Source organism: Artemia franciscana, chromosome 5 (genome assembly GCF_032884065.1).
Source record: "Artemia franciscana chromosome 5, ASM3288406v1, whole genome shotgun sequence".
Classification (NCBI taxonomy): Eukaryota; Metazoa; Arthropoda; class Branchiopoda; order Anostraca; family Artemiidae; genus Artemia; species Artemia franciscana.
Genome location: NC_088867.1, coordinates 56,961,429 through 56,974,734, shown reverse-complemented (window position 1 = coordinate 56,974,734; position 13,306 = coordinate 56,961,429). Strand labels below are relative to the sequence as shown.

Genomic DNA, 13,306 nt, shown 5'->3' with positions numbered 1-13,306 from the left:
AGCTTTTGGGCCATTTTGTGACCAAACACCATATTGGTTATAACTAGGCTGTTATACCTACAAAACTGCAAAAGCCTATAGCCATTACTGTTTTCTTTTCCTACACCAAATTTACCTAGGCAAGGATACCATCTATCCCTATTTCTACCAACCTGGGCGTTAAAATCTGCTAGCAAAAACACCATATTTCTACCTGGTACCCTGTCTATTTGCTCATGTAACTGTAAGTAAAATTCATCTGAGTCACTAGTATCTCCATCAGTTGGTTCAACGGGGGCATATACTACTATGACTGATACCCTGAACTTTTTAGTCATACAATGAGCAATTAGTATTCTATTATTAATACCTTCCTAGCCTAAACAAGACTTAGCAGCTTCCTTATTCTTCATGAGCCCTACTCCCTGTCTATGTAACCCATCCTTCCTGCCTGAGTAAACAGATTCTATGTCACCTAATTTCATGCTTCCTACCCCTGCTTTTGGAATATAAATTCAGAAAGAATAATGGCCAAGAATCGATGTTTGATTGTAATCAAGGTTACAACCTTTTCTGAAGAAGGTCCAAAATATGGTTAATAGTTCAAACAATAGCCTGTCTTAAATGCCCAGTCAATTTTTTTTCAATACGTTTATTTGCAAAGTAAAAGCAAAGTGTTTCCCTCAAAAAATTACGAACTGTGATAAAAAAAAAATGGCACATAAAAATTACACGCTTGAGATCACAATCAATAGCTCTTTATATTTAAATTTCCACATAAAAGAAAGCGATAAGAAAAGAAAACTACGCAGTAAGCATTCTGTATTTACAAATATTTATATAAATATATATAATACAAATTGTCAATACATTTTAAAGCTATGTACTTAAAAGGAACAAAGTAAACAAGTCCTATGATAAATAGGTCCGAGTACAGGGGGAGGACTGTTACTTAGTTTGGCCCCTTTTCCCTTGAAGCCGTTTGTCACTCGCAATTTGGTTTTGAAAACATAAAACTGGTATTTTTACAATCTGGAAAAAAAAGATAAAAGCCATGGAAGATATTCGAGCAATCCAGGCCTTAATCTTACCCAAGCTAAAGTTCAAGAGAATATTGTTGTTGTTTTTTTTACTGTGTTTTTATACCTTTCTGGAGAAAATCGTCGTTGTGGACATGATAAATGATAAGACATTTTTTTCCTAAGCTTCAGCTGATACACGGTACAGTCAATATTATTGGGATTCTGAAATCGCAACTTTATTTATTACTAGCTGTTGGGGTGTCCCTGTGTCGCACCTGTGAATATAAATAAATATATATATGTTTTTAACTATGTAAAACTTGCGAATATACAACATTCTTCGCTGTCCCATTGTCTGTGCATATAAATAGATTGTCAGGTTTACCGACTCTTGAACTCCCTGTGTCCCCGTCGTCATCTATATATCCCCCTGTGCCCCCGGCGTCCCCGTTGTAGTTGTGTCCCTGTGTCTCGGTCGTCATTTATATTTCCTGTGTCCCGGTCGTTATTTGTGTCCCGGTGTCCCAGTCTGTAATTTCTCTTTGAATGTCCCGGTCGTCATTTATATTCCCTGTGTCCCAGTGTCCTGGTCGTCATTTGTGTCCCGGTGTCCCGGTCTGTAATTTCATCAGTTGACAAACATGACGTCAGTCGACAAAGAACTTCATGACGACATAGAGCTTAATCCTTATAATGACGTCAGTCGAAAACATGACATCAGTCGACACACAAACATGACGTCAGTCGACAGACATACAAACAAACAACTTATTTTTATATATATAGATTTGAATTTTTTTTTATTTTGGGACAACCAGAGCTTACCAATTTCATCTTTGCTGATGTTAATTCATGTAAAAAATACTGAATTTAGTAGTTTTAGTAATATTAGTTAAAAGAGTTGAATAATTAACTTTAATTCTAACCTAGAGTTACCTACATTTTCACCTACCTACATTTTCAGACCACTGGAAAATCTTATTAGAGATTTTGTATAAGTTTGTCGAGTTTTGACAAAAATCATATAAACAGGCTTAAAGAGAATGACATTTATTCAACTTAAGCAGTCAAAATATACGCTTTTGCCATAAATCAAACCCAATCAAACCTGACATCCTCCAGATGCACTCCCCCCTGAGACCCCCCTGAGACCCCCAAAGCACTATTTTGGGTGCCAAAAACCTTGATTTATCAGGAACCCCAAGCAGCATTTTTGGTGGCGTTACAGCGGCACACTATTTTTCCATAGAACTTTGATGAGAAAAAACAACAAAAATTATCCCAAAGAAGCTTTACATTGGAAATTGTTATGTCCAGTGCCATAATTTCTGTGTACAGCATAGAGTATAAAAGGTTCTTTTAGTCTAATTGTCCAAATTGTGGCCAAAAACCTAAGGCACACCAGTAGTGCCATAAAAGCAGACCATTAAGCACTACGAACTTAAATGGTATAGTTTTTGGAATATTGCATTGTGTATATTTGTAGATTAGATGGCCCTAATGCACAAGCACTGATAAGCTGATTAAAAATGATTAACTAATCAACATATGATTTCCATTTTATCCATCCACATATTTATTAGGTAATTCATATTTGCATAAACTATAAAAAAATCTACAAAATATATTATTCTGATTTAACTTAAATTTATATTTAACTAATCGATGGTATAAGGGATGTATATAGCTCTTTTTTTTTATTTAGTTTAGCAAACCCCAATTTTGGCACCCAAGCCATCATTTTTCTGTCAAAAACCTTTTCTCTCTAAACCTACTTCTTCTCATTTTTTTTTAGCATTACTTGCACTATAATTCAAAACAAATAAAAAATTATCTGCACTATTTTACTTTTCACTGAAGTAGCTGTTTCTTTGATCACATGACGTTTCTGCAGACTTTTTAGTTCAGGATCACAAACACAAAATCAATTTCAATGGCACACAAATTCAGTTATTCCTTGACTAGATAGAAAAAAAAAACACAACAAGGATGTCACATAGAAACAGAGGAATGTCATTATCAGGCCATAATTAGCCTCACTAATTATTCTCAGACATCCACTTTGTCTTTAAGGTTGGAAATAGATCCATTAGTGATGTGGATAATTTCAGGTTTAGGGGAGGGAATCGCCGTCACGCTCGGCAGACCATGAGCAACTTGATCGGCTTTCGAACGCATGGATCCGTTATTACTCGACTTGGGGAGCTGTAAATCTGAATACCTCAAGTCAGATGCTTTTGATTTGACAGATGATTGCTAGAAAATAGAGACTGATTAAGATACGATTTGTACAAGCCTTTGGCAACATCTAGCTCTTATAATAAACATTTATTATAATATATAATATAATAAATAAATATATAATATAATATATATAATATAATAATATAATAATATTATATATTATAATATTATAATATTATAATATAATAAAATTATAAAACGGAACATTCACAGAGACATATCTCTCAGCTTTAAACTTAACTTTTCGAGAAACGGATCTTAATCCTACTTTTTCTTAAGATGCTAAATTGTGCTTATTGACAAAAATCCCAGCTTAAATCAAATTTTGGATGCGCGCTATCAGCAAGACCGTATCCAAGGGGGTTAGGGTGTTTGAACCCCCACTCCCCGCCCGAAATGTTTTTTTCAAATCGTAAAAACGTAAAAAAGTAAATATAAACACGTTTTTTATGCGTTTTAAAGTTTTCTTTGGCCCAAATTACATACAAGCTAAATCTCAGCACTACTAAAATCTCACTTTGAAGGGGTTTTGAACAAAAGCGACAATTATCTGTTCTAGAGCGGGAGTTAAAATTGAAGTTACATTACTGTTTTAGAAAGTGCATCTTTTCTTGTTATTTAGAGTACATTTTTATATATAGGAGCTTGAAACCTCTACAGTAGGGTTTTCTGATATTCTGAACCTGATGGTATGATTTTCGCTAATATAACTTGATTTTTTAGGGATTTTAATAAGAATTAGGCAAACTTTTCAGGATCGTAACTTTTGATGGGTAAAATTGAACTTAATGATTTTTTATATTTTGAGTAAGCATTAAAGTTAGATTACTTTGATGTACCTATTATTATCAAGACTCTGTTTCTTACAGTTTCAGTTACTATTTAGCCGCATCGCTCTTTACTTATAGTTCACCACCATGAACTATTTGACAATGAAACTGAGAGTCAGGTTTCCCATCAATTGGAAGGAGGGGGGTCGTAAATTATTTCATGTTTATTATAAACTACAGAAATAAAAAACTAAATGACGGGTAAATTTTTTATTTTTGTAGTTAATAGTATTTATTCGAAGGAACAAATTATAAAAGTTTGAACGTCAAAGTGGTTGATATATTTTTCCTTTTTTGGTAAATTTTTCCGTGTGCAATTCAATACTACATTTTTGGCACCATTCCAAATAATAACACCGTAGTCATAAGTAGTCAAACTGAAATCATATTCGTAAAAAACTTTGAAAAGCTACAAATTCTCCTATCAGTAAAAGCCTCATTAGGAGTCATAAAATTCAGACTTGGCCTTTTTGATTACTTGTGGGGAGTCGTAAACTTTCAGTTTTAGCAATATCCTAGGGATTTTATGCCAAATCTGTTTGCTCATCCGGAAATATTTTATCATTTGCCTGCTCACCCTCTCATTTTCTCAGAAAAATTAAAATCCACTTACCGATGAACTGGCGCTGACATAACCATTTTTCATGTGACCATTAAGCTTTCCACTAGAATAAAATTCATATTAGAAAAAATATCGCTTCAGAAAAGAAATCTGTTTTAATAATAATTCTGTTGGCATTGCTTGTTACTTTGAATTTGTTTTTGACAATAAAGAATGGTTATAATTTTTTTTTTAAATAAACTTTGACATGTAAGAGAAAACCCGGAGTGTTTTATTTCTCAAAGGGCCAAACGAGAAAAAAGTTCAAGGTTTTCTAGAAGAATAGAACCGGAATAGTCCTTGGTACTCTTAACAGACTGTATGTCAAACATTAAGCTATAAAAAAAAAAAAAAACGCTCAATCCTAATTTGTAGGGTTATACTGATTGAAAGGTTAAGATGCCTAGGCAACGTTCTATGGATGGAGGATTATGATTACGGATGGAGGATTATAGATTGTGCTAAGATTGTACTTTTTGCCTATTCATCTGGGGCCAAAGGAAAAGCAGGCCGTCCCCACATGTTATGGGAGAGGTCTTAACGAATGATTTAACAGAGATTTGATCTCCATGGGAGAGGGTAAAACTGAAGCTTGAGATACACTTGGGTGGAGGAGGGGCATTTACAGCTGTGTAGGTCTTTGGTGGCTTGGTGCTGCAGTGAGCGAGAAATATTGATGTGTATACCACAGACGTTGATTCAGTTCAACGGAAATAAATTGATGTGGTTCGTAGTTAAGCTCTTTAGAGTTACAAAACGGAAGGGGGCTCCTAGCCAAATCACTCCCCCTATTTATACCTGTAGCTGCTTAAAAGGAGGATTTTTCTATTTATTTTATTAGTTTCAGTGTCCAAAAGTATTAAATTATTAGAATTATCAGTTATTTTATTTTTAAACTTTTTATAAAGAAAATTCCACTATGCGGGATAACGAACATATTGTTTACGAAAGTTTCCTTGACTCTCAGCTAAATTAGTTTATAAAATGCAAACTAAGAGCAGGAGAAAGTTAACAGGAACTCAGTAACTTAGTTTAGCTAAACTTGGAATAAACCAATCATATCCAAAACGATTAACAAGTTTTGAGAGTCATAGATCCCGGTCTCCTGGCTAGTATCCTAGAATATTAGTAATTGAATATACTCCCTTTGCAATCAAGGGACCCTACTTAGCTTCCACAACCTATAAACAAGGGTGAAGTTGTTTAATAGCAAAGGATGTTTTGGCCCTTTTCCCTGTAAGCCTTTGATATGCTATAGGGCTGGAGATTAAACGGTATCCCGGAGATTGTCATTTACCTCATATGAAAATTGGTAATGCAACCAATTCGGAAAAAAACGGAGTGAAGCAATTATAAGTTTGTTTTTGTAGGTTAGGTGCAGTTCCTTGACTTGTAAATAGAAGCTCTACATGTGAATGGTTTACATGCAAATTCAGCCAAATTCAGCCAAATCCACAGAAACAAACAGAGGAAAAAATCCAAACAGAAAATCACTGCACCAATCCAAACGGATCTTGTGGCCCAGATCCCCCACTGAAATTCTAAATTTCTCCGAATTTCAAGATACTATTTTGGATAAGCAGAATCGAGTTATCTGTTTTAAAATTGGCTGATATTACACTTATTTCTGTAATTTTCTTAAGAAATGAAATAAGTTCTTCGTTTTAGCATACCCAAGCGCAAATAGACACATACAGATACAGAGTCTATCATATGCAAATAGATACACATACTGACACACAAAGACACACACATGCACACTAACACACGTAGACATAAAATACAAACACACGAAACATATCTATAGACACAAAAATATACAGTTACAATCAAACAAACAGTCACACTCATACATATACAATGACACACAGGCCCATATATATATATATATATATATATATATATATATATATATATATATATATATATATATATATATATATATATATATATATATATATATATATATATATATATATATATATATATATATATATATATATATATATATATATATATATATATATATAATATATATATATATATATAAAAATATATATGCACAATTTCCAACATTAGCTTTAAGCTTTCAGATTTAAGGGCACATTATGAACTCTGCTGAAAATTCAGTTAATTCCAAAAAACTATCAAGATTGATTATAGATAATCAGATAACCCTGATATAGATAACCTTGATGATCCTGATATAGATAACCCTTAGTTCCCACATGCACCAGTTCGCAGAAAAACCCAATTGAATTTGCCCATTCAGTTCACAGAATTTGTGCTACACGTTTTGTAATTTGTACTACACATTTAATTCACAAGAAAAAAAAGCATGCCAAGATGTTTTAAAAGTCGGAATTATGAGTTGCAAAAAAAAATCAGAATTATTTGAAGAATTCCAACAAAATCTCATAAAAATAAGCAGTTTAATCTTTTAATTATTAGCTATCCACTTTATTCCTTATCACATCTTCCCAATACGTTGTGAAATCTTAATTCCATATGGATCTGCGTTTTCCTGCAAAAATCCTGCCAAAATCGTCCGTAATCCAAAAAATCTCTACGGTCAATAATCATTTAACTGGCTAATTATTGGAAATAGACTACATTGGACAACTGATTATTCTTAGATAACATTTAAAATAGGAATAAATCCTTTTACTAGACAATGGAAATCAATAAAAAATTTCGATGACATATACAGTGATCGTCACCAGCAGATGTATGGAAGGCAGCACTGTAGATAAATTTGACCAAGATAAATATAATTTAATCAGCCTGTCTGAGACTATAGGCGGGCGTACCTTTCCAAAAGCTAATATATAAGTACTTGTTCAATAAGAGAGTCATAACTACTCTCACCGTTTGCCCGTACCGTTTACCAAAACACTTGGAAAACTATAGGTCTCTCCATTGGCCCGCGAATTCAGGGAACTTGTCGGTCATGCGTCAATCCTAAGACTCGGTAGTCCGCCTGAGACTATAAGCGGACAAGCCTATGAGGCTTAGGTCACTTGTTTGCAAGTGAGTCCAAGCAAATTCAGCCCCCCCTTTTTTGCATACAAGTCCAGTCGACATTGTCAGTCATGAGTCAACCCAAAAATCTTGATCTTTTCTTAGTTCTCTGACTATCTACCTTAGTTTTGTCCTAGGATGGATGGATGACAGACTATCTATCAAAAAGTGAAAATGGTATCATTTCTATGCAATTCTGAAAAATCTACGGTGAAAGGCAGTCATGGAAAGGCACTGTGGCCTTCGAAAATATCTACGTCGTATGATTATTTATATGAGATTTTGTGTCAATTCCTGGAATTTTAATGATTATTCCGTAGTAACAAAAAAATATTAATAACACCATTGGACTGAAATTGATATTATGTAAGACAGGATAAAGGTAGTTGCGCTTTTTCTGCATCACACCTACCCTTTTAAAATTATTTTTGCACGCTTTTCTTCAAATTTAATGCATAGTTTGAATTTTGGTTTATCACAAATCGCAACTAACGGTAACTAAGCCGGAAACTAAGGGCAGGAAGAGATACCAAGAATATTAGGCAAATAATTTTTCCCTACAATTCATTTGTATTAAAATTAGAAAGTAGAGCTAAGCTCTTTGGAAGGAATAAGAAAGCTTAACCTAAACTTTTCTACGTGACACCAAAGAAAAAAGTCTAAACGGTGTGGTTCTCTTAGTCAGAGCTTTGTATGCAATGAGGCAGTTTACCTTCACCTAAAGCCATCAAAAGTTTTCAATAGTATACACAAATATCACTGCATAGGTTATGATATTTCTATTTCAAAGAAAGAAGTTAAACTTCAAATCTATCCGGTAAATCCGTATAATTGGATAGCTATTTAGTAGTCATTTCACATCTGTAGATTTCTATTTCTCTTAGAAAGTTTCTAGAGAATTGAATTAACGCAGAAAGCTGTTATTCTAACTCCTAAAAAGTTTTTAGCCTTGTTTAGATTTTAAATGAAGGAAAAGATTTTATTACCAGACTAAAAGCGTAATTATGAATTGTGTTTTGACGCAGCTGCTGATATGACCTTTGACCTTTTTTGGCATTAAATTTTATTTTATTTTACAAAAATGACAAATTAGAACTCTTTTTCGTTGGCGAAGCTGCACCTTTACTAAATTTTTACATAAAGTGTCAGCAATCTCATTAATTATTAAATAAAAAAACTGTTTTTTAACTGCAAGTAAGGAGCGACTTTAAAACTTAAGACGAATAGAAATTATTATGTATATGAAAGGGGTTGTCTGCTCCGCAACGCCCCACTCTTTACGCTAAAGTTTGACTCTCTCACAACTCTACCTTTTAAAACAACAAAAACTTTATCGTAAAGAGCGAGGCGTTGCGGAGGGGACAACCCCTTTCATATACGGAATAATTTCTGTTCGTTGTAAGCTTTAATGTCGCTTCTTACTTGCAGTTAAAAAAAGCTTGATTTTTTTTACTTAATTTCAATATGTTTTTGAACTAATGCATGTTTAGATTTTAGCTCACTGCACATGAATAATTAAAACAAAATTTGCATAGCAATTTTTTTTTTCTGCTAAATGGCTTTCTCGTAGTTTTGATTGGACGATTTTGATAAGAGAAAGGGGGAGGAGGCCTAGTTGTCCTTCAATTTTTGGTTATTTAAAAATGCAACTAATCTTTTTTAATTTTTTATACGAACATTTTTGTTAGTAATAAACATACATACCTTACGAATTAACTTACGTAACGAACTTCTATATTTGTGTAATTTTATTACGTATATGAGGGGGTTTGCCCCCTCGTCAATACTTCGCCTTTACGCTAAAGCTTGAATTTTATCCCAAGTCTTTAAGAATGACCCAGAATCACAAAGGCCATAGAATAAATAGTTGAAATTAATAAAAATAATTTAGCGTAAAGAGCAAGGTATTGTGGAGGAGACGAACCCCTTTATATATATATATATATATATATATATATATATATATATATATATATATATACATATATATATATATATATATATATATATATATATATATATATATATATATATATATATATATATATATAATGTTTTACGTTTGTTTTAAATTTTAATTCAACTCATTACTTCTAGGTGATTTTTTTTAATTTTTTCTTTGTTTTTTTTAAATAATGCTAGAAAATCCTGTGTCCCCTTCATGGAAATTCTCTTCCCTCATGATAAATTCTTCCAGGGAAAGATCTTCTCACAAAACACCCTCCTCTCACCCACCCCCACGCCAACTCGAAAAAGTTCCCCTGAAAACGTCTGTACACTTCATAATAACCAATACTATATGTAAACAACGTTCAAAGTTTGTAACTTGCAGCTCCTCCCCTGGGGAATGTGGGGAATTAAGTCGTCCTCAAGGACATAGTCATTAGATTTTAGACCAAGCTGAACAGAGTAGCTATCTCAAAATTTTGATCCGGTGACTTTGGGGGGGGGAATGTGCGTGGGAAATGTACCTTGGTGCCCTCCAAGTTTTTGGTCACTTAAAAAGGGCACTAGAACTTTTAATTTTAGTTAGAATGAGCCCTCTCGCGACATTCTAGAACCGCTGGGTCGATACAATTACCCCTGGGAGAAGAAAAGCAAAAAAAAAGAAACAAATAAACATACATCCGTGATCTGTATTCTGGGGAAACAAAATCCACATTTTTGTAGACAGTAGCTTGAAACTTTTACAGTTGTGTTCTTTGATACGCTAAATTTGATGGTGTAATTTACTTTAAGATTCTATGACTTTTAGGGGGTGTTTCTCCCTATTTTCTAAAATAAGGCAAATGTTCTCAGGCACGGAACTTTTGATGGGTAAGACTAAACTGGATGAAGCTTATATATTTAAAATCAGCATTAAAATTCGATTCTTTTGATGTAACTATCAAACAGTTCGTGGTAACGAACTGTAGTAAGGAGCGATCCGGCTCAATAGTAACCAAAACTCTAAAAAATTGAATTTTGATATCAATAGCTACATCAAAAGAATTGCATTTTAATGCTGATTTTAAATATATAAGTTTCATCAAGTTTAGTCTTACCCATCAAAAGTTACGAGCCTGAGAAAATTAGCCTTATTTAGGAAAATAGGGGGAAACACCCCCTAAAAGTCGTAAGATCTTAACGAAAATGACATCATCAGATTCAGCGTATCAGGAAACCCTACTGTAAAAGTTTCAAGCTCCTATCTACAAAAATGCGGAATTTTGTATTTTTTGCCAGAAGACAAATCACGGGTGCGTGTTTATTTGTTTGTTTGTTTGTGTCTTTTTTTTTCAGGGGTCATCGTATCGACCAAGTGGTCCTAGAATGTCGCAAGAGGGCTCATTCTAACGGAAATGAAAAGTTTTAGTGCCCTTTTTAAGTGACCAAAATAATTGGAGGGCATCTAGGCCCCCTCCCACGCTCATTTTTTCCCCAAAGTCAACGGATCAAAATTTTGAGATAGCCATTTTGTTCAACATAGTCGAAAACCATAATAACTATGTCTTTGGGGATGACTTACTCCCCCGCAGTCCCTGGGGGAGGGGCTGCAAGTTACAAACTTCGACCAGTGTTTACATATAATAATGGTTATTGGGAAGTGTACAGACGTTTTCAGGCGGATTTTTTTGGTTTTGGGGGTAGGGTTGAGGGGAGGAGGCTATGTGGGAGGATCTTTCCTTGGAGAAATATGTCATGGGGGAAGAAAAATTCAATGAAAAGGGCGCAGGGCGCAGGACGAATCTGGTCACGTTAGAAAAAAACGTCAAATTCAGAGCTTAATATACAATGCTGGGTGTTCGGAGCCTCTCTATTATGGAGTATAATTTGAAAATAACACAACTATACGAGCGATAAAACATATATACCACAACCTTAACTCAAAAAACGAAAGAACTGCTAAGAGATAACACAACTATAAAGCGAAAACAGGTGAAAACTAACGGGAAAATAAACGAACTAAGAGGTAGTCGAAAAACCTTATAACTATGTCTTTGGGGACGACTTACTCCCCCACAGTCCCCGTGGGAGGGGTTACAAGTTAAAAACTTTGACCAGTGCTTACGTATAGCAATGGTTATTGGGAAGTGTACAAGCGTTTTCAGGAGGATTTTTTGGTTGGAGGCAGGGGTTGAGAAGAGGGGGATATGCTGGGGGAACTTTCCATCGAGGAATTTGTCATGGGGGAAGAAATTTTCCATAAAGGGAGCGCAGGATTTACTAGCATTACTTAAAAAAAAAAAACAATGAAAAAGTTTTTTTTCAGCTGGAAGTAAGCAGCAGCATTAAAACTTAAAAAGAACAGAAATTATTACCCATATGAGGGGCTCACCTCCTCCTAATACCTCGCTCTTTACGCTAAAGTATTTCTGGTAATTTCAACTATTTATTCTGCGGCTTTTGTGATTCAGGGGTCATTCTTAATGAATTGGGACAAAATTTAAGCTTTAGTGTAAAGAGCGAGGTACTGACGAGGGGGCAAACCCCCTCATATATGTAATAAAAACATAAGAATACAAAAGTTCTTTACGTAAGCAAATTTATAAGTTAAGTATATCTTTTACTTATAAAAAGATTCGTAAAAAATTAAAAGTTCTAGTTGCCTTTTTAATTAACCGAAAATCGGAGGGCAACTAGGCTTCCTCCCCCGCTCTTTTTTTCTCAAAATCATTCGATCAAAATTATGAGAAAGCCATTTAGCCAAAAAAAATAAATATACAAATTTCGTTTTAATTATTCCTCTGCGGAGAGCCAAAATCAAAACATGCATTGATTCAAAAACGTTCAGAAATTAAATAAAAAAACAAGTTTTTTAAATGAAAGTAAGGAGCGACATTAAAACTTAAAACGAACAGAAATTACTCCGTATATGAAAGGGGCTTTTCCTTCTAAACGGCCCGCTCTTTACGCTAAAGTTTTTTTACTGTTTTAAAATGTAGAGTTAAGAGAAAGAGTCAAACTTTAGCGTAAAGAGCGGGGCGTTGAGAAGGAAAAGCCCCTTTCATATACGGAGTAATTTCTGTTCATTTTAAGTTTTAATGTCGCTCCTTACTTTCATTTAAAAAACTTGTTTTTTTTTTATTTAATTGGTATCAAAGTACCGTTTTTTACAGCTTCGGTTACTATTGAGCCGGGTCGCTCCTAACACAACAGTTCGTAACCACGGACTGTTTGATATAAAAGTTTTAAAGCTCCTAGAAATGATGTATTATACCAAGTCTGCCAAAATGGCAGAAAAACCAGGTTCCAAAATTAATTAACGTTTTTATTACTACGGCCAATTTTGGAAAAGTTAATCGTTTTCTTCTGAAAAGCTAGTAAATTTTTAAACTTTGCTTTAATAACTTACTGAGGTGTTATGATTTTTAAGAAGCTAAAATTTCATAGTTTCCAAAAAAAACCTGCCCAATCTAATCATAATAATAACCAGTTTGTTGGATTTTCTCGAGCTTTAAAAAAAAGGAATAAAAATAGAAATCGTCTGTAAGAAACCCAACTGTAGAATTTGTTTCTATTATTTACTGAAATCATGTAGTTTATTAAATATCAAAGTTATTTAACGTAATTCGAAGATTTAGAAATTAAACATTCTTCACAAAATAATGAACTTAAAAAAAAGCTTC

General features: G+C 33.8%; 1 protein-coding gene across 1 annotated transcript in view; it reads right to left on the bottom strand.

The window, feature by feature from the left end:
* Positions 1-622: 622 nt before the first annotated feature.
* The window catches only part of LOC136027625 (hemicentin-2-like), a 255,202-nt gene continuing 242,518 nt past the window's right edge, over positions 623-13,306 (bottom strand). The window contains exons 13-14 of the mRNA XM_065705041.1: positions 4,689-4,740; positions 623-3,257 (exon numbers count right to left, since the gene is read on the bottom strand). Of these exons, the coding sequence (XP_065561113.1) occupies positions 3,051-3,257; positions 4,689-4,740 (259 nt within the window). The 3' untranslated portion in view covers positions 623-3,050. The remainder of the gene's footprint in view (positions 3,258-4,688; positions 4,741-13,306) is intronic.